Source organism: Garra rufa, chromosome 6 (assembly GCF_049309525.1).
Source record: "Garra rufa chromosome 6, GarRuf1.0, whole genome shotgun sequence".
NCBI classification, from domain to species: Eukaryota; Metazoa; Chordata; class Actinopteri; order Cypriniformes; family Cyprinidae; genus Garra; species Garra rufa.
Genome location: NC_133366.1, coordinates 45,132,675 through 45,152,541, shown reverse-complemented (window position 1 = coordinate 45,152,541; position 19,867 = coordinate 45,132,675). Strand labels below are relative to the sequence as shown.

Genomic DNA, 19,867 nt, shown 5'->3' with positions numbered 1-19,867 from the left:
TGCTCATGTCACCGGTGTCACCTTGTCGTCAATAGCGTTCCTGATGAAGCGAAAGCCATCAAACAATCCTATTGATTCGGGTCATGCAAATGAGACCCCATTAGAGCTTAAATGCCTCCGCTGGTACATATCGGCCTTTATTGACACGTATCAAAGTCCTCATTAACATTCAGTTTGTGGTCTTCTCATGATACTGATAATTCTAGTCTAAAAACGCTCTAACAGCCCCAGCTGTGTAATATCCAAACAAGGATATCATGACTCAAAGTACAGTACTGCAACATGGATTTGTAATATTTTTCTTTTGCATACTTTAGGAATATCACCCGAGATCATAAATCTGTGGGGACCATAAATAGATTTGAAAACAATTTACTCTGATTTGGAATTGCTCCCTAAAAATGGGAAATGACCATTTGGGAACGTGGGAAAAGTGTGGTTTCAAAACTACAGCTAGCAAAAGATAGGAACGGAAGATAAACATATGTGTTTGGGATACAGAAATGCCATCTGTTTTGCTATGACTGTTTTGTGAGAAATATATCAGTGCTTGTAAACTTGAAGAGGACTGTTGCGTTTGTTTGTGTATTCAGCTCATTTCAACATCCTGGAAAATATATTATTTTAGCTATACACAAGATTCAAGTCTCTGCGTTAAAGGAAATGCATCCAGGATATTGTGTGAGCATTAACTAATCAGACTGGAAACAAAAAAAAAAACTAGAAAAACAAAACCTTAAGAATCAAGAACACGATCCAATACACTGAAAATGAAAATGGAAATTCAGAAAATTACTTTTACAAAGTACAACAGCAAACCAACACAGACATTTATTGTAATACTTTCTCTAAAATGATGAGCAAAGCTCAGAGCTCTTTTTCAATTCCCTTGAGTGGGATAAACAGAAATGTGCCTGATATGTCAGATTATTCCCAGGATGCACTGAGGGTGGCTGTTGTTTTCTCAGACTATAGATAGTCACAAGGACTGATTGACTGATTTGCCCATAATATTCACAACAGAAACATGAGTTTATTTTGTTTCTCATAAAAAAGGCAGCCCAGATATTTTTTTTAATGTGATTTGAAGAAGCTTGTTGTCTCCAGTGAGTTATAGACCCATTTCATGCACCACAGCCTTCAAATAAAGACACACATTGTGAAGAAAGCACCTAAATAAGACATGAAAAAATGTTTGTTTAACTAGATTGGCCATATTAGGGCACAATGGGATGGAAAGGGAGGAAACGCTTTGAAAGGAAATTATTAAATCGTGATTAAGTCATTGAACTCGTGAACAACTTTTTACTTGACATCTGAAGATAACAGAGGATGTTTTTCCTCATCTAAAATGTTTTTTGTTCAAGTTTTACGCATTTGACTCACACTATGTGACAGTTAAATGACCGTTTTAGATGATACAAGGAAAAACTAGTTTTTATATTTATTTATAGTCCTCACCACAGTTCAAATGTTTAGGGTTGGTAAGGTTTTTGAATGCAATATCATCAAGGCTGCATTTACAGTTGAAGTCAATACACCTTGGAGAATCTGCAAAATGTTAATTACCAAAATAATACAAAATGCATGTTATTGTTTTATTTAGTACTGACCTGAATAAGAAAATTCACATTAAAGATGTTTACATGTAGTCCACAAAAGAGAAAATAATAGCTGAATTTATAAAAATGACTCTGTTCAAAAGATTTCTAATACTGTGTTGCTACCTGAATGATCCACAGCTGTTTTTTTGTTAAGTGATAGTTGTTTATGAGTCCCATGTTTGTCCTGAACAGTTAAACTGCCCGCTGTTCTTCATAAAAATCCTTCAGGCCCACAAATTCTTTGGATTTTCAGCATTTTTGTGTATTTGAACGCTTTCCAAAAATGACTGTATGATCTTTTCACACTGAGGACAACTGAGGGACTCATATATGCAACTATTACAGAAGGTTCAAACACTCACTGATATTTCAGAAGGAAAAACAATGCTTTAAGCCAGTGGTGTAAACTTTTTAAATTTGAAGATCAGGGTCAATTTTACTTTTGTCTTCTGGAAAACATGCAAGTATCTTCTATAGCTTCTGAAGGGCAGTACTAAATGGAAAAATAAGAAAAAGAAAAATGTACACATCTTCATTCTGTTCAAAAGTTTTCACCTCCAGGTCTTTTAATGCATGTATTTAATGCATCTGAATAGTTGCATATGAGTCCCTCAGTTGTCCTCAGTGTGAAAAGATAGATCTGAAAATCATACAGTCATTTTTGGAAAGCGTTCAAATACACAAAAATGCTGAAAAACCAAAGAATTTGTGGGACCTGAAGGATTTTTCTGAAGGACAAAGGACTCATGAACAACTATCACTAAAAAAAAAAAAAAAAAAACTGTGGATCATTCAGGTAACAACACTGTATTAAGAATCAGGCGTATGTAAACTTTTGAACAGTGTCATTTTTAGAAATTCAACTATTATTTTCTCTTGTGGACTATATGTAAACATCTTTTATGTAAAATATCTTATTTAGGTCAGTACTACATAAAAAAATAACGTGTTTTGTATGATCCCTCTTATTTTGGTAAAATAATTAACATTTTGGGGATTCTGCAAGGTGTATGCAAACTTTTGACTTCAACTGTACTTAAATATATATGATTACAAAATACATATTACAAATTAAAATAACTGTTTTCTATTTTAATATATTTTTAAATGTAATTCATCCCTGTGATGGGAAAGCTGAATTTTCAGCTGTCATTACTTCAGTCTTCAGAGTCACATGATCTGTCAGAAAGTGCTCAAGAAACAATTCTTATATTCTTTTATTAATATCAGTTTTATCTTTTTGGTAACAGTTTCATCCATCTTTTATCTTTTATTAATATCATTTAAGACTTTGTGTAAAATGAGATACATTTTTGTGACTTTCAGTGAGTTCCATTGTCACTTCTGATTAATGCATCATTGCTGAATAAAACTATTAATTGTACATATGCAAAAAAAAAAGTACATTATAAAATTATGTCTTTATCACACAATGTTTGTGACAGAATAATTTAGAGTAAACATCTGCATTAAATATATTAATAAACTGTCTATAGGTACGACTAGGGTAAAAAAAAATAACTAATATTTAAAAAGTTAAAAGTTCAATAAGAACAAATAAATACAAATAAAAATGATATTTTCTACAATCAGCTGAATATCAGTTAAACAGATTATATAAAAATGACGTATGATTTTAATTATGGTTAAGACAGAGACAAATTAATTATGTGGTTATTTGGACACCATATCCAGGGTAAAACCATGCAGGGGCATTAAAATTATTTCATATAGCCAGAGATGGTCGAACACTGAAAATTGTAAAAAAAAAACAAAAACAAAAAAAAACAAAGGCCCAGAGAAGAGATATTCATATTCTTGCTCACACACACTGTCTCTCGTGTAATATACCAGGTGATTGCAATGTAAAAGATCAATATTTCAATTTCAGACTGCATTTTTATTCTCAGAGATTAGAGAACAATCAAATTCTCGATTTTCTCCATCTGCCAAAGGAAGAAAATCTCCCCTTCTTACTGATAGCAAAAAAATGAAAAGGTTTTAGCCTGGGTGCAAGATGTTTGTTTTTGTGAATTATTCATCGAGATGTGTTTGTGCAAGTGAATAGCCATTTGCTCCAATACTGAAGGGCAAATAATACAGATTGCTCAAACATAACAGAAGAGGAATGTGACATTGAGAAGTGGAAATGCGGACAAAGCCTTCTGCACTGCAGCAGGGTCACTTACTGATAAACAGGCCTCGTCGTGACAGACGGAGCAACGCTGAAGCTTCTTCATCACACACCACTATTTACATCTGCCTGAAGAGCCCTGATAGACTTGTAGCATGTCGTTTATCCACCTTTATTATAAGAAAAATATGAAAGAAATGTTAATGGAGATCAGTTCCGTTTTTGTTGTTTTTCTTCTCTTTCTGGTGAGGGAATTTAGCGACAAACTAAAACATAGTTATCAAAATACAATGTTTACATCTTAAAACTGCTTTTAGACTAATTTTAAAATGTTATTCATATATAAAAAAATATGGCTGTCGTACTCTGTTAAAACAAACTAACGTTACCTCAGAACGTCGTATAGTGACACATTCCCACACTATAATCTCTCAACAAGGATTTTACCACCCCCTTGTGGGGAAGACTGTTTAAAAAATTTTCGTCTTTAAAAAAAATCAGCCCAACAGTTGCTGTCAGTTTTCCTCTTTATTTATCATTCATCTCCACCTCACCAAACACTTATCAAAAGCCTCAGCTAATGAGCTGCTGCCAAGAAACATAAAACCTGCACACGTTCCTCCCATTACAACATTTGCATATACAGTTCAACCTCAGGTCAACTTTCACACACACTCCAAACACTAATCAGAATAGGCATAGAAACACCTGCAGGAGCTCACACACACACACACATACACACACACACACACACACACACACACACACACACACACACACACACACACACACACACACACACACACACACAGCTTTTGGAAATAGCGACGCCTGATATTAGATAAAAAGTTTAAGTAAACAATACCGTTCAAGAAAATATTACATAAAAATGTAACTCAAACATTCCCTGTAAGTGGCATCACATACATAAACACTGCAAATGCGAAAACAAATATGAACAGATCGCGCAAAAATGGTACACCCATATTTGGATAACAGACAGAAGGAAAGGAAAGAAAAGGTCCCAACTTCTTGGAAAGGCAAACTACTTTCTCAGGATTTTTCCCATTATCTGCATTACTGAAATGAGAAATGTGGGAAATGTAGAGAGTTTTGAGATGCCAGACTGTTCAAGCTAAAACTGGAATAATAAGAGAAAACAATTAAAATAAAAATCACATTTTATGAATACGTTGAATCACAAATCACATTTTTTTTTGTATTTGTTGCATCACATACAAATTTTAACATAAATATATTTTCTTATACAGTAAAAATCTGATATTTTTATTTATCTTTTAAGATGTTTACCACCTATACTGCAGTCCAAAGTTTTTGAACAGTCAGATTTGTAATGTTTTTTAAAGCCTGCATTTGTTTGATTAAGTACAGCAAAAACAGTACAATTTTGAAATATTTTACTATTTAAATTAACCGTTTTCTATTTGAATATATGTTGGAATGTAATTTATTCCTGTGATTTCAAAGCTGAATTTTTAGCATCATTACTCCAATCACATGATCCTTCAGAAATCATTCTAATATTCAGATTTGCATTAATAAAAAACAAAAAACAAAAAAAACATTTATTATTATTATATTGAAAACAGCTGAGTAGAATTTTTTAGGTTTCTTTGATGAATAGAAAGTTCAGAAGAACAGCATTTATCTGAAATAAAAACATTATAAATGTCTTTATAATCATGTTTGATCATTTGATCCTTGCTTTTTAATAAAAGTATTAATTTCTATAATTTCTTTACCAAAATAAAAAAAATTATACTGACTTCAAGATTTTGAATGGTATAGTGTATAATGTTACAAAAGCTTTTTATTTCAGATAAGTGCTGATCTTTTGATCTTTCTATTCATCAAATAACCCTTTAAAATTAATAATAATGTTTCTTGAACAGCAAATCAGCATATTAGAATGATTTCTGAAGGATCATGTGACAATGAAGACTGGAAATTTAGATTTGATCAAAGAAATGAATTACATTTTAAAATATATTTAAATAGAAAGCAGTTATTTTAAATAGTAAAAATATTTCTTAACATTACTGCTTTTGTTGTACTTTGGATCAAATAAATGCAGGCTTGGTGATTAGAAGACAATTCTTTAAAAACATTAAAAATCTTACAGTTCAAAAACTTTTGACTGATAGTGTAATATATTTTAATACTGAAATCTATGAAGGATCTATAACTATGAAATTAATTCCATTTAAAAGTAACAGTAGTCATATCACAGCTTAACTAAACTCATAACCTATAACCTAAACTAAATTTGAGGGGGGAAAAAATCAGAGATGAATCAGAGGAACAGAAATGAGAACCATAAGAAGGATTTCCAGAATCCATTCCAACAGCTTGCCAGCTTGATTGATTCAAAAGACTAGAGTCCTCAAAGGCAGACATTTTGCTGAAAGGAAGATTTTAGCTTGTTTACAAAGTTACCGACTTAAGAACAAACACAAGCAAACATTTGAATGCAAGTTATGGTTTGATTGGTCTAGCTGCCATTTTTGGATTTGAAATGGCATTTGATTTTTAGCTTTTTCCTGGATGGAGTTTATGTAACATTCAATGGATCTAGAATGAGGATCTTAATGTTACCTTCTTTTAATAGACTAAAACTCAGCGTACATTTCAGTATCAGTTGTAAATTTAGATATCAAGGAGGGAAGTGGGGGAAAAAAAACAAAGAAATCTCTCAGAGTTCAGTTTTATCCTGATTAAGAGGAACTTTCTTCTGAATCTCCTCCTCATCTGAGGTGTATCCAGCTTCTTCAGTTTTCCGCTTGCTGGTCTCGGTGTCAGTCACCTTGGACTTTTTCTTCTTCTTCTTCCCCTTCTTGTCCTTTTTATGCCCGTCCTCGCTGTCTTTACCCTTCTTCTTTTTGCCCTTCTTCTTCTTCTTCTTCTTGTCTTCTGCGATAGCTGCCGTGTCTCCCTTTTTCCCAGCCCATTCCTCATTAAGACAATCTGCAGAGAGAATCAAAAGCATGTGTTGCAAAATTCTGATCTTTACACTGACTGTTCTCTTTGTTAATAGCAACAAGTGATCAAATCAGAGCTGCATGTTCAGGAAGTGATGTCTTTTTCTGGCCGATATATATTGGTTGCTATAGCAATGGCATAAAAGCCAGTACAATGCAAAATTAATCTGAAAGAAAGCAACAAGCTGGTGATTTGAAGACAGACTGTGAATAAATTGTATTTGCTCATTTACACCCCAACTGGTATTTTTACTGAGGATTCATTACTTACAGTACTTCACAAATGTGGTCCTGGACCACAAAACCAGTCAAAATTCATAATAACATTTTTTGAGTGTCTATTTGACAACTATTTAAAAAAAAAAATTGAGAAAATCACTTTTAAAGTTGTCCAAGCCTTGCATATTACTAATGAAAAAATAAGTTTTAATATAATTTTAATATATTAACTTAATATCCTAATGATTTTTGGCATTAAAGAAAAATCTATAATTTTGACCCATACAAATGTATTTATTTATATTTATATATTATTCAACCAGCAAGTTTTTTATTTTGATTGGAAATGACACAGGCTTCTCCCAAAAGACGATGTACAAGTTAAAATATTTCTCAGCTTTTATTTACATTTGAACAAAAAGTGGCATGTCCAAAATTATTCATACCCTTTGCAAACTGTCACAGTCTATGGAAAAATCCAAGGTTCTATACCATTCCAAATAGTCCAAGCTGTTCTAAAGCATCCTAATTTCCCTAAATTATTGGGAACAGCTGTTTTAATCAAATCAACAGGTGAAAAACAGAAGCTCTCTGTTGTTGGTTTGTGGACAGTCATGGCTAAGACAAAGGAGCTCACTGAGGACCTGCAGCTGCGCATTGTGGCTGCTCACAAGTCAGGAAAGGTCTATCCAAGTTCCAGTGGCTACAGTGCAAAGTATTATTTAAAAATACAAAGTGTTCCACACTGTAAGAAAAAAAATCTCAGAGGACGCCAAAGTGACACCTGTGCTGGCCAGGAGGATAGTGAGAGAGGTAAAAAAAAAGAACCCAAGGAGGACACCACTTCTCCAGATAAGGCATACAAAAGTCTGCTTGGCCTTTGCAAATGCTCATCTGGACAAAGAAGAAGACTTCTGATCTTCTGTTTTATGGTCAGATGAAACAAATTTAATTGTTTGGCCACAATGATGTAGCCTTCATTTGGCGTAAAAAAGGAGAAGCCTTCAACCCTAAGAACACCATCCCACTGTCAAACATGGTGGTGGAAACCTAATGTTTTGGGGGGGTTTTCAGCCGGTGGACCAGGGAACCTAATCACAGTAAACGGCACCATGAAAAAGGAGCAATACATCAAAATTCTCAACAACAACATCAGGCAGTCTGCAGAGAAACTTGGCCTTGGGCACCAGTGGACATTTCAGCACGACAACGACCCAAAAAACACAGCAAAAGTGGTGAAGAAATGGCTAGCAGACAAAAACATTAACGTTTTACAGTGGCCCAGCCAGAGTCCTGACTTAAATCCAATTGAGAATCTGTGGAGGGAGCTAAAGATCAGGGTGATGGCAAGGAGACCCTCCAACCTGAAAGAGTTGGAGCTCATCTAAAGATGAATGGGCAAAAATACCAGTGGGGACATGCACAGAGCTGATCAGCAATTATAGGAAGCGTTTGATTGCTGTAATATTCAATAAAGGCTTTTCTATTGATTATTGAGAAGGGTATGAATAATTTTGGACATGCCACTTTTTGTTCAAATATAAATAAAAGATGAGTAATCTGTGTCATTTCTAATAAAAAAACTTGCTGGATATATATATACAGATCTGGCCATTTAAAATGCGCGCGGGAAGTAAAGTGGTCTCGCGTGACGCCGGTGTATTCCAAAGGAACACGGAAAATACAATGACATAGGAAAGACATGATCAGTAGGGGGCAGTCATGTAACGCACTGGACTGGAGCAGGCTGAAAACATTGCTGCAAACTAAAAGGTACGGTAACCTGGAGGGGACACCTTCGGTTCGCTTATGTTTGTCGTGGCCACACAAATGAATTCCTAGGAACGTCATATTACTTTTTGTCATTGCCACGAGATATTAATTCCTGGGAATGTCATATTATGTCGTGGCCACAAGATTATTTTGTCGAGGTAACGACATCCTAATGTTTAATGCATAAACAAACCTGCGTAACCATAACCCAGGATTATCAGAGATAGGTTTATTAATATTTTTTATTTTGAGTTAAGAAATGTTTTTATTAATTGTTATAGAAATTAATGCAATATTAAGTTATATATTAACAATACGCAATGCTGTATATGCGAATGTCTGTGCGCGATGTAGACAGCATTCAAAAGTTTATCAAGAATTTATTACATATAAGTACTTCAAATTAAATAGCCCTGCAAGAAACATTTTATGCATCCTTAAGTCTTATCCATTAATTGATCCTTTTTTTCTGTAATAAATGTATTATTCATTTATATTCAGTATGTCCCCCTTAATTTCGATCTCTTAACATTCCGAATCTAAATGATAAATGCTGACATGCCATGAAAGCTTTGATTATACTATATGGCATATATTCATTTTTAGTCTAATTATAACCTATATAGTGTTTCATTGTCGAGTGAATCATTCACGTTCCATTTGTAAATCGTATGGTCACACACGGGCATTAATACAATCATAAAGTCAAAACTTTATTGGCATAATTGTAGTTCACAATATTTGCTAAATATATGCCAAATAGCATATATAAATTTATTTAGGTTAAGCGATTCACAATAAAGAAAAAAGTAGATAGCTCTAAATCACTTATTATTTATTCTTATTATAGGTTATTATTATTTCAATACCTGGTTAGGGCTATTTATTTTTAACGCCTGACAATTATGCCAATTTCGTTTTGACTTTTTGATTGTATTTATCCCCGTGTGTGACGATACATGATGTTTTCATTTACAAATGAAACTACGTGAATGATTCATTTCTCAGTAAAACAGTTTAATATTTATATAGTCTAGTCTGTTAATTAGACTAAACAAAATAAAATATGTTCAATTCATATTTTATATGTTCAATTCTTTAGTTAAGAGAAGGAATGTAGGCCTATTTTACTGTGTGACGATAAATTATTTCCAAATGAAACTACGTGAAGGATTCACTCTTCAGTTATTTGTCTATTAGTTAGACTTAATAAAATACAATATATGTTAAATTTAACCTTTAAACTGCCTTCCAGTAAAAACCCCAGTCATAGCACCTTTACAGTATCATTTACATTCAGAATGTTATGTAACGAGATCAAAATGAAGGAAAAAATAACGAATACAAACGAATAATACAAATATAATGGGAAAAAAAGAAGGTCAGTCAATGGACAAGATTGTGAGATGCATGAAATGTTTCTTGCAGGGCTATTTAATTTGAAGTAGGCCAACATGTAATACATGTAAACACTTGTGAAAGCTGTCTACATTGCGCACAGACAGCATTAGCATATACAGCATCGCCTGTATAATTATTTAATATTGTATTAATTTCTATAACAATTAATATAGGCAAACAATTTCTTAACTCAAAACGAAATAACTCAAATAATTCTGTGTTACTAATGTCACGCAGGTTGGTTTATTCATTAAACTCGTGGCCACGAGAAATGCATGTTGAGCAAAAATACATTTCACGAAAATAATATAAAGATTACAAAACAAAGAAAACAAATGGAATGAGGGATATGCTTTAAAGTTCACGTAAAAGCCAAATATTAAGCGGCATCCTTCATGTTTTCTTTAATCAGCAAATACTTAACATTTTTGAATTATATTCACCTTCTGTTTTTATGACAATAAATTTTGAATTTTGAATTCTTATTTTTTTTTTTTAGAAAAACGTCCGAACACCGGTCTCAAAAGTAGAAGCGAAAGTCTTGTTTCCACCAGCGCGGAATTTTTTTTATTCACCGTAATTGATGGATGTCTAAAACAAAAATAAGGAGAATCCTAAAACATATATATTTCTTAAAATAATAACATCTGAACTTCATACACGACAATACGGCAACGACTTTACAACAGGACACATTGTTTTATTTTAATTTTATTTTTTAGCTTGTAAACCAATGGATTTCTGATGTCGGGATATTTCAGACTGCATCTCCACAGCTTAATCACTTTAGTATTAAACATACGGGTCAGGAGGCGGGTCGGGTACAATATTTTTTTTTTTTTATTCTGCGGTCCGAGTTGCGGGTGGGTTATTTGAAAACGGTCGGGTTCGGGTTGTTTATCCACTGACCCGCGTGTCAGGTTGGACACTAATGTTTTGAAAAAAGTGGAGCGTGTGAGGAAAGCTTTCCCCTTCTCCCTGGCATGCATTTGAATGCTGAATTCGAAATGCAACTGAATGCAGTCGGAATCCGCCCCCAGCACCCCCAAGTCTCCAAATGTTGATTACAACAAGGCAACAGACAGCATTCAACACCCCACCCCACCCCCACTCTGCCATTCATAAACATTTCGCTCTTTATACTGCATGCCGCTTAACTCTGATGCCTCATTAACGGCTACTTTTCAGAAAACTGAAAAAATAAAAATAAAAATACACTTCCCTTTGGTTTCCCAGAACAGACTTAAGCCTAGTTCCAGGCTAAAATGATGTAAATCGAAAAAAACTTTTACTGATCGTTGGTCGGAGATTCAACCCGCAGTTCGTGACTGGAAGCTGTTAAGAGACAGACTTAATGAACTTCTCCGAAATAGAAGAACTACTTTTCCACTTAAAAAAAAAAGAAAAAAAGGTGGAAAAAAATTGCATAACTCACTGGAGCACTTTTCAGAATCAGAATCAGAATCAGAATCAGAATGAGCTTTATTGCCAGGTATGTTTGCACATACTAGGAATTTGTTTTTGTGACAGAGCTCCACAGTGCTACAGAATGACAGTGACAAGACGATACATATTATAAAAATAACAATATAGAGGTATACAAGACAGACAATGTGCAAAAATAGCAAAGACATTTGAATAGAAGTAAGTATGTGCTTTAAATAAATAACGGAAAAATGAATAAAGAATGTATAGTGTTGTATGTTGCACGATCAAGTGTTCATGAGATGGATTGCCTGAGGAAAGAAACTGTTTCGGTGTCTGGTCGATTTGATACTTAACAATTGTTGTATTCGTTGTCAGTCATATAGGCTAAGCTTTATTGTTTTGAAAAGTGAGCCTTCTGTTTATTTGTCTAAATTATTTTCTATATTAGGATATAATACTAGGCTATAGTATTTATGGACATTAGGCCAAATCTACATGGGTTTCTTCCCTTTCACTTCAATTAGTTTTTAAGAAAAAAGAAAAAAAAAAAAACTGCATGGGCAGTGCGTCATAATAATGTACGGCATCAAAATGTAAGAACAAATCTAAAGACAATAATAATAATAATAACAATAATAATAATAATAACAATAATAATAATAATAATAATAATAATAATAATAATAACAATAATAATAATAAAATTAATTATTAACACTCCTAAAAGTACAGTATAGTGCTCAGATACACTTACGGTAGGTGACCTAACCCTAGTTGATACTTTGTTTCAACTTTTCAATTATTTCATTAATTAACTAATAAACAAATGCCTTTCCGATATGATATAAGTGAAAAGGGAGACGATTTCGAAAATGATTTCACCAAAAGGCAGATGCGAACTCGGGTCTCCCGCGTCAAAAACGATATGTTACTCGTATTATCACTTACGCCACTGAAAATGTTGCAGTATAGCCGTCTTTTGTAATATTTTTAAATATGGAGTATTTGCATTGTGTAAAAACATTAAATAAAAGGCACCAGACTACAGAAAATGGCATATACTAAAGAATTTATTTTTCTGGGGGAGGACCCACCCACATTTATTTTGCTTCCGACGCCCATGCTTGATGATGAAGTATAGTCTACAGGATATATATAACAATGAAGTGCTTTTCCAGTCCCGATTCCACAAGGTTTTATTCCGCATCCACCCGCTCCCGCTATATTAACTATATTATTCGCCCGCTGCCCGCTTAGAATAAATTTCTAAGCACCAAAATCGCAAAAACAAATCAAAATAATAATAGTAATAATACTAATAAATAAATAAATTAATTTTTAACTCTATAAAAACTGTAGTTTATATTTATCCTCTCCATTTCTATTCCTCTCTACTCAAAATAATTGTCAGTGTATCTAAAATTGTGTATCTTAGAAAAAGAAAAAGAGGAACTACCTCTTAAACATGCATATCTTAATTTGATGTTGCTTTAAAACGCTGAAATATATAATGTATTTTATTCTGAAGGTGAAAGTGGTCCAGTTATTTAACTGCATACGGCGCCGTCAGGATCACGTTTTTTTCCCCTTTTAATTAAGTGGATACAGCTTACAATACTCGTTCAAGAGTAAGGGATTGCTCAAAAATTTGTGTACAATCACAACGAAGAAACAGATGTGTATGCTATTTGTAAAAAAAAAAAAAATGTAAACAAGATGCTTGTTCAAGGGCGCGTCACAGAAATTGCCTACAATTCTGCATATAGGCTTGCTACTTATTAATTTTATTTTATTTCGTTTTGTTAAATTATTATTCATTAAGAAATGTATATTTCGCATATGGGCATTTTTATTTATTTTACATACAGCTTTTTGGGGTTTTCTCTGTGCAAGATCTGCGCGTGATGTTCTGATGTTTATGCTGCTTTTTGCTTGTGTACAATTAACCCCTCAAAACGAATTTAACTGTTATTAATGTGTCACAGCCACGTTTCAATTTAAATGTAATTTAACACAATCTTGTCGTTAATAATAACTAAACGCGTCGGTTGTCGTTTGGAAAAAAACAAAACAGAAATTAACATTTCTATTTTCAATGCAGTCTAATAAAAGTTCAACAGGAAAAAAATAAAAGAAAATAATAATAAAACTGCTCCTGCTTATGAATACATTTTTGCTTGATGATGAAGTATCTAAATAGTCTATAGGATATAACAAAGTGCTTTTCCAGTCCCGCTTCCGCATCCACCAGCTCCGCGCTATATTAACTGTTACTATATTATTCGCCCGCGGCCCGCATAAATTTCTAAGCCCCAAAATCGCAAAAATACTGTAGTTTATATTTATCCTTCCTATTTCTATCTGTCTCTACTCAAATTAATTGTCAGTGTATCTAAAATTGTGTATCTTAGAAAAAGAAAAAGACGAACTACCTCTTAAACATGCATATCTTAATTTGATGTTGCTTTAAAACGCTGAAATATATAATGTATTTTATTCTGAAGGTGAAAGAGGTCGAGTAATTTAACTGCCCGCGGCGCTGTCAGGATCACTTGATTTTTTTCCCCTTAATAAAGTGGATACAGCTTACAATACTCGTTCAAGAGTACGGCATTGCTTAAAACTATGATATTTTACATATTTCTGTTATTTGTGTACAATCACAATAAAAATAAAAAAAAATAAAAAAAAAAATGTGTAGGCTATTTGTAAAAAAAAAAATGGAAACAAGATGCTGGTTTAAGGGCGCATCACAGAAATTGCCTAAAATTCTGCATATAGGCTTGCTACTTATTAATTTGTTAAATTATTATTCATTCAGAAAAGAAAAACATATATTTCTTATGTGGGCCTATTTTATTTATTATTATATATAGGTTTATTGGGTTTTTCTCTGTGCATAAGCTCTGCGCGTGAGGTTCTGATGTTTATGCTGCTTCTTGCTTGTGTATAATTAATCCCTGAAAACGAATTTAGCGGTTTACGTCAGTTGTCGGTTGGAGAAATAAAATAACCGAAATTAACATTTCTGTTTCCGATGCAGTCTAATAAATGTTCGTCAGGAAAACAAAGAAAGAAAACAAAATAACAATACAACTGCACCTGCTTATGAATAGGCCATCTTTTTGCTATTGGTTTGAACCATAATTTCAGGAAAGAGGAATCATTGAACTATTGTACTGGTATTTGTGACCAACGCCCCCTAGAGCTGGCCATGGTGTTTGGCTACAGAATATTGTTCCTTGCGCCACCTGGTGGATATTATATGAAGTGCAACAACGTTGTAAAAAAATCTAAAAAAGCCGCTGCGGCAGGACGCGTGCCCACGCGTGCCGAATTGCAGGCTGCCGCGTGAAAATAGACGCATTTTTAATGGCCAGATCTGTATATACACACACACACACACACACACACACACACAATCCTTCAGAAACCATACTTATATTCTGATTTGGAGCTCTATTTAATGTATCTTTGCTCAATAAAAATATTAATTTCTTTAAAAATGACTATTTTTTGTTCTGCTCTACACATTTAAGTATTTCCTTTATTATTATTGCTCCTGTGGCCTTGAGTAGCTGCCTGTGAAGTCTTCCCAGAAACAACCACTCTTAAAGCTGGTGCCGATAAAGGAGATGAAGAGGTTTAGTCTGTAAGTAGTCATAATATTATGTCTAGAGTGGTTTAACTGTTATAAAAGGAATTGTGTTGGAGTAAAAGAGACGTTGGTTTCACATTACTCATGTCTTGTCCTTTCAGCACATGTTTTTCACACAGGTAAGTGGTGAGATCTTCCTCTTGGCTGCCTTTATACCAGTCCTCAATGACTTCTTCATACTGCTCTACCATCACGTCACACTGAGGGAAGAGAAAACACATCTCTCACTGGTGCGTATCACATTTCCCATTTACCTGTGCATATAATGCGCAAACAAGAATTGACATACATTGTTTGCATATGCATTCCCATTAATATGTTAATATAGAGTGCCAAAGTTATTGACTGAAAAAGAATCAAAGATTTTCACAAGAAAAACAACAACAGTATACTGGTTTGAAACAATATTGTTAAAAAAAAATTATATAAACATTAAGAATGTTACATTTATGCATTTATTTAATCTACAATGCCGTGACTTTTTTTTAAAAATTGATTTATTCATTTCTGTTATTACTATAAAATATTTATTTATTTAGCAGCAGTCATTAATCCAATCTTCAGTGTCACATGGTCCTTCAGAAATCATTCTTGTATGCTGATTTGGTGCTAATTATTATTATCAATGTGAAAAAAAAAAGTTGTTTAATGAGCTGATTAATATTTTTGTAAAAACGGATACAATTTTCTTTCTTCTTTTATTAACTTTAAGTTCCAAATAACATTGAAATAGAAAACTTTTCTAAAATCATAATTATCTTTACTTTTAATCAATTTAATGCATCCTTTATACAGTGTAAATGCACTTTCTGTCAAATGTTTTTGAACAGTAAGATTTTTAATGTTTTTTTTTAAAAGTCTCCTCTGCTCACCAAGCCTGCATTTATTTGATCTAAAATACATCAAAAGCAGTGATATTGTGAAATATTTTTACTATTTAAAACAAGTGCTTTCTATTTGAATATATTTTAAAATGTAATTTATTTCTGTCATCAAAGCTACATTTTCAGCATCATTACTCACCAGTCTTCAGACGTAACACGATTCTTCAGAAATCATTCTAATTTTCAGATTTGCTGCTCAGAAAACATTTATTATTATTATTTATTATGTTGAATAGAGCTAAGTAGAATTGTTCAGGTTTCGTTTATGAATATAATATTCATAAAAACAGCATTTATCTGAAATCGTAATATTTTGTTACATTATACACTATACCATTTAAAATTTTGGAGTCAGTATATTTTTTGTGGGGAGGGGGAATATAATTGAAATTAATACTTTTTTAGGCAAAGATGCATTAAATTGCTCAAAAGGGATGATAAAGACATTTATAATGTTACAAAAGATAACATTATAAATGTTTGCTTGCTGTTTTCTCTTATTGTTCTTATGAACTTTCTATTCATCAAAGAAACCTGAAAAAAATTCTACTCAGCTGTTTTCAACATAATAATAATATTTTTTTAGGAGCTAAACAGAATATTAGAATGATTTCGGAAGGATCATGTGATGGGAGAAATTATGCTAAAATTTCAGCTTTAAAATCAAAGGAATAAATTACATTTTAAAATATATTAAAATTTGATTAAATACATTATTTTGATTAAATGCAGGCTTGGTGAGCAGAAAAGACTTCTTTAAAAAAACATAAAAAAATCTTCCTGTTCAAAAACTTTTGACTGGTAGTGTATATATACACATTTAAGCAAATTTTAAATGAATCACATTAAAGGAGTAGTTCACTTTCAGAACAAAAATTTACAGATAATGTACTCACCCACTTGTCGTCCAAGATGTTCATGTCTTTCTTTCTTCAGTCGTAAGGAAATTATGTTTTTTGAGGAAAACATTTCTCTCCATATAATGGACTGAAATGTTTTCTTCAAAAAACATAATTTCTTTATGACTGAAGAAAGAAAAATCTGAACATCTTGGATGATAAGGGGGTGAGTACATTATCTGTAAATGTTTGTTTTGAAAGTGAACTACTCCTTCAAAGGCTAAATTTAACCCACTAACAAACTTAATACTAAGATCATTTAGTCACTCCTGCATACCTGTTTTTTGAGATCCGCCACTTCTGCACTGGTTTCATTCCACAGTTCATAGGGAATGTCCATGACCACCTTCACACCTTTATTAACCAGGTTATGTAAGGTGGAGAATGTCTCAGACATACCCTGAGCAGAGAAAGACAAATGACATATCAGTTAGAATTTCAAAGCTTCTTTTTCACATTACATTTATTACATCACATTGGCATTGCAATTTAGGGTATTCATTCGCAAAAGCAAAATTTAAGTCTTAATTACTCATAAACCAAAAAATGTAAAATCACTGAAATAGTGCTGCAAAAACAAAGGTGGTAGAAGACAAAGAAAAAATGGTAGCCGACCTTTGCAAAGCGATTACTTCCATCTCTCTCTTTGTGTAGATTGTACTGCATTATCCTTGAGCAAACGTTCTCCATCACCTCAATAAAACGAATATCACTGAAAAGCAAAACTCATTGCTTAATAAAATGCACAAGTCACACTGCATTCAAAAACAGTATGACATGATTCTTTTACTGTACTTCTGCATTTCTATATTTCTAAACAGCCATTGATTTCCATTGAATGCTACAAAAGTCAATGGCTACCATCAACTGTTTGGCTAACAACATTCTTCAAAATATCTTCTTTCGTGTTCAACAGGAGAAATACATTTATACAGGTTTGGAAAACAGAACAAAAAGTGACTTACGATTTGACATATTTGATTGGCGGTGCACCTTTATCATCCAGGAAGCGGTAGTTGGTTTCAATCACTTCTTTTGTTTTGCCAGTCTCTTCAAATGCAGACTTCATTTCAATACTAAGAAATTTGCACACTATAGAGACATAAAGAACATATTCAGCAGCAGAAGAGGAACAGAAAACAGCTGTGCCTCAAAACCTAGTGTGCTGCCTACATAGACATCATTGTTTGTCATTTTAGACCCATTTAACGTCCCATACATGCAGCCTAGGTAGGCATCGCAATAGGTTTTGAAACACAACCAGTGAGATTCGTTGAAAAGAGGAAATTTGCTGCTCTTTTATTTTCCGCAGTTAACAATTATTAGAGTTAATGAATACAATTAGAATTACTTAATCAAATAAAATAATAGCTCTTTTCGACGTACAACAAAAAAGGAGATTGCATGGCATCCGAGTATGATAACCTGTATCTCAGACATGTTATATTGTGTAAACGCGATTGCATTCGATGATTTTATCAAGCGCTGAAAATGAAGGACGAAATGCGCAAGCGATAATGTTCTATTCAAAGCAAAAATATTGATTCATAAAAAATTAGGACAGTCTACCTTCACATTTATTTGGCAGATGCACCCATTCATCGTCCCCGCTTTTATTAGCAGTGGCACTTACGACAAACAACACGACGCAGATAAAAACATTCATTTTGTTAGTATGAAATATTTACAATGAGCAATACTAAAATACCGAACATGCTTATTTATGTAGCCGCTATTTCTTCTGAAGCTTTCACTTCCGCTGTGGCAGGTTGACGCAGACGCTGCGCAGAGTGGACCAATCACAGGCGCCGAAGTGGCATGACGGAGCCAGTGAAAAACGTGGGAGGGACCAAGAACATCATAGATAAAATGACAGAATGGCTTGGTGTATATTTGACAGTGGATTTTATATAAATACAGAAGGAATACTGTGAAATATACGAATCGGGTTCTAAAACACGTTTTAGTTTTGAATTTAGGTTAACACAAATAAAATACACGAAAGAAAGAGTTTTAAATAGTGGAGCTTTTCTGCAATATAGGTGACAACCACCAGAGGGCATTATACTCCACATAATTAGATTTTCTCCATGACTTGAAAATTGCACATAAATTAGCATGTCATGTTTACCAATTACTATAGTGGCAGTGTTGGATAATCTTAGCCTACCAGAGACCCGTAGGAATGTTTTCTGTCATTCATAAATGTCCCACTGATTGCAGAGACGTTATTTTTTCTATTTCGTCATAGTAGTACTAATACATTTGCACTAATAAAATATTTGTATCAAAGCATATTCTAAGATAAACAATTTTACTGTTGTACTGAGTCAGCACTTTACGTCTTACGTAAAATCATGAGCCCAAACTAAAAGCTGAGAAACACTGACATGCATCAAATGTTCTACAGTTTCACACTCATCCCAGTCTGCATTTTAATAAGGAATGTCATTGAAATACATGGCAGAAGTCGCTGCATTTATTTGAATTTACCCAGACGAACTAATTTACAGGCAGCTCCTGTCATCAACAGCATTATTTCAAGCGACGGAGGTGGAAAATTGGATGCGTTCTTTGGACAGTATGCTGAAGTTTAACCTGACAGCTATTAGTCAGCACTTCCAAGGGCACAAGAAAAAGGTTTTCGTAGGCAACATGACTTGCATTTACGTAGAAATGCCAAAACAGTACAATAAAACACCATTACAATTCGCAATTAAATAATTAACCATTCCACTTGGATCAATCATTACCAACCCTGAAAACTATGCCCACTTTGTGGAAAATACAACGGTACATGTACCATGGAATGAAATAGTCTCTTATGCTCTCAAATCTTTATTTTATGAAGAATGCAGTAAATTAGTA

The 19,867-nt window shown here is 33.3% G+C and overlaps 1 protein-coding gene across 1 annotated transcript; it reads right to left on the bottom strand.

Moving 5' to 3' along the window:
• Nucleotides 1-4,251: 4,251 nt before the first annotated feature.
• Nucleotides 4,252-18,768, bottom strand: cnpy3 (canopy FGF signaling regulator 3). The gene is made up of 6 exons (XM_073842070.1): nucleotides 18,569-18,768; nucleotides 17,965-18,091; nucleotides 17,615-17,711; nucleotides 17,277-17,399; nucleotides 15,299-15,416; nucleotides 4,252-6,723 (listed from the first exon to the last, which is right to left on the bottom strand). Exons 1-6 carry the CDS (start codon nucleotides 18,663-18,665, stop codon nucleotides 6,452-6,454), a joined length of 834 nt encoding a protein of 277 aa, XP_073698171.1. The 5' UTR covers nucleotides 18,666-18,768; the 3' UTR covers nucleotides 4,252-6,451.
• Between the last annotated feature and the right edge of the window lie 1,099 nt (nucleotides 18,769-19,867).

What these genes read in the sequence shown, in the direction of transcription:
- cnpy3 (XM_073842070.1), bottom strand. Translation starts at nt 18,665, where the DNA reads ATGAATGTTTTTATCTGCGTCGTGTTGTTTGTCGTAAGTGCCACTGCT. An exon ending in TCTGCCAAATAAATGTGAAG is followed by an intron (nt 18,092 to 18,568) that starts GTAGACTGTCCT and finishes ATGTCTCTATAG; the next exon opens with TGTGCAAATTTCTTAGTATT. An exon ending in GAAGTAATCGCTTTGCAAAG is followed by an intron (nt 17,400 to 17,614) that starts GTCGGCTACCAT and finishes TTCTCTGCTCAG; the next exon opens with GGTATGTCTGAGACATTCTC.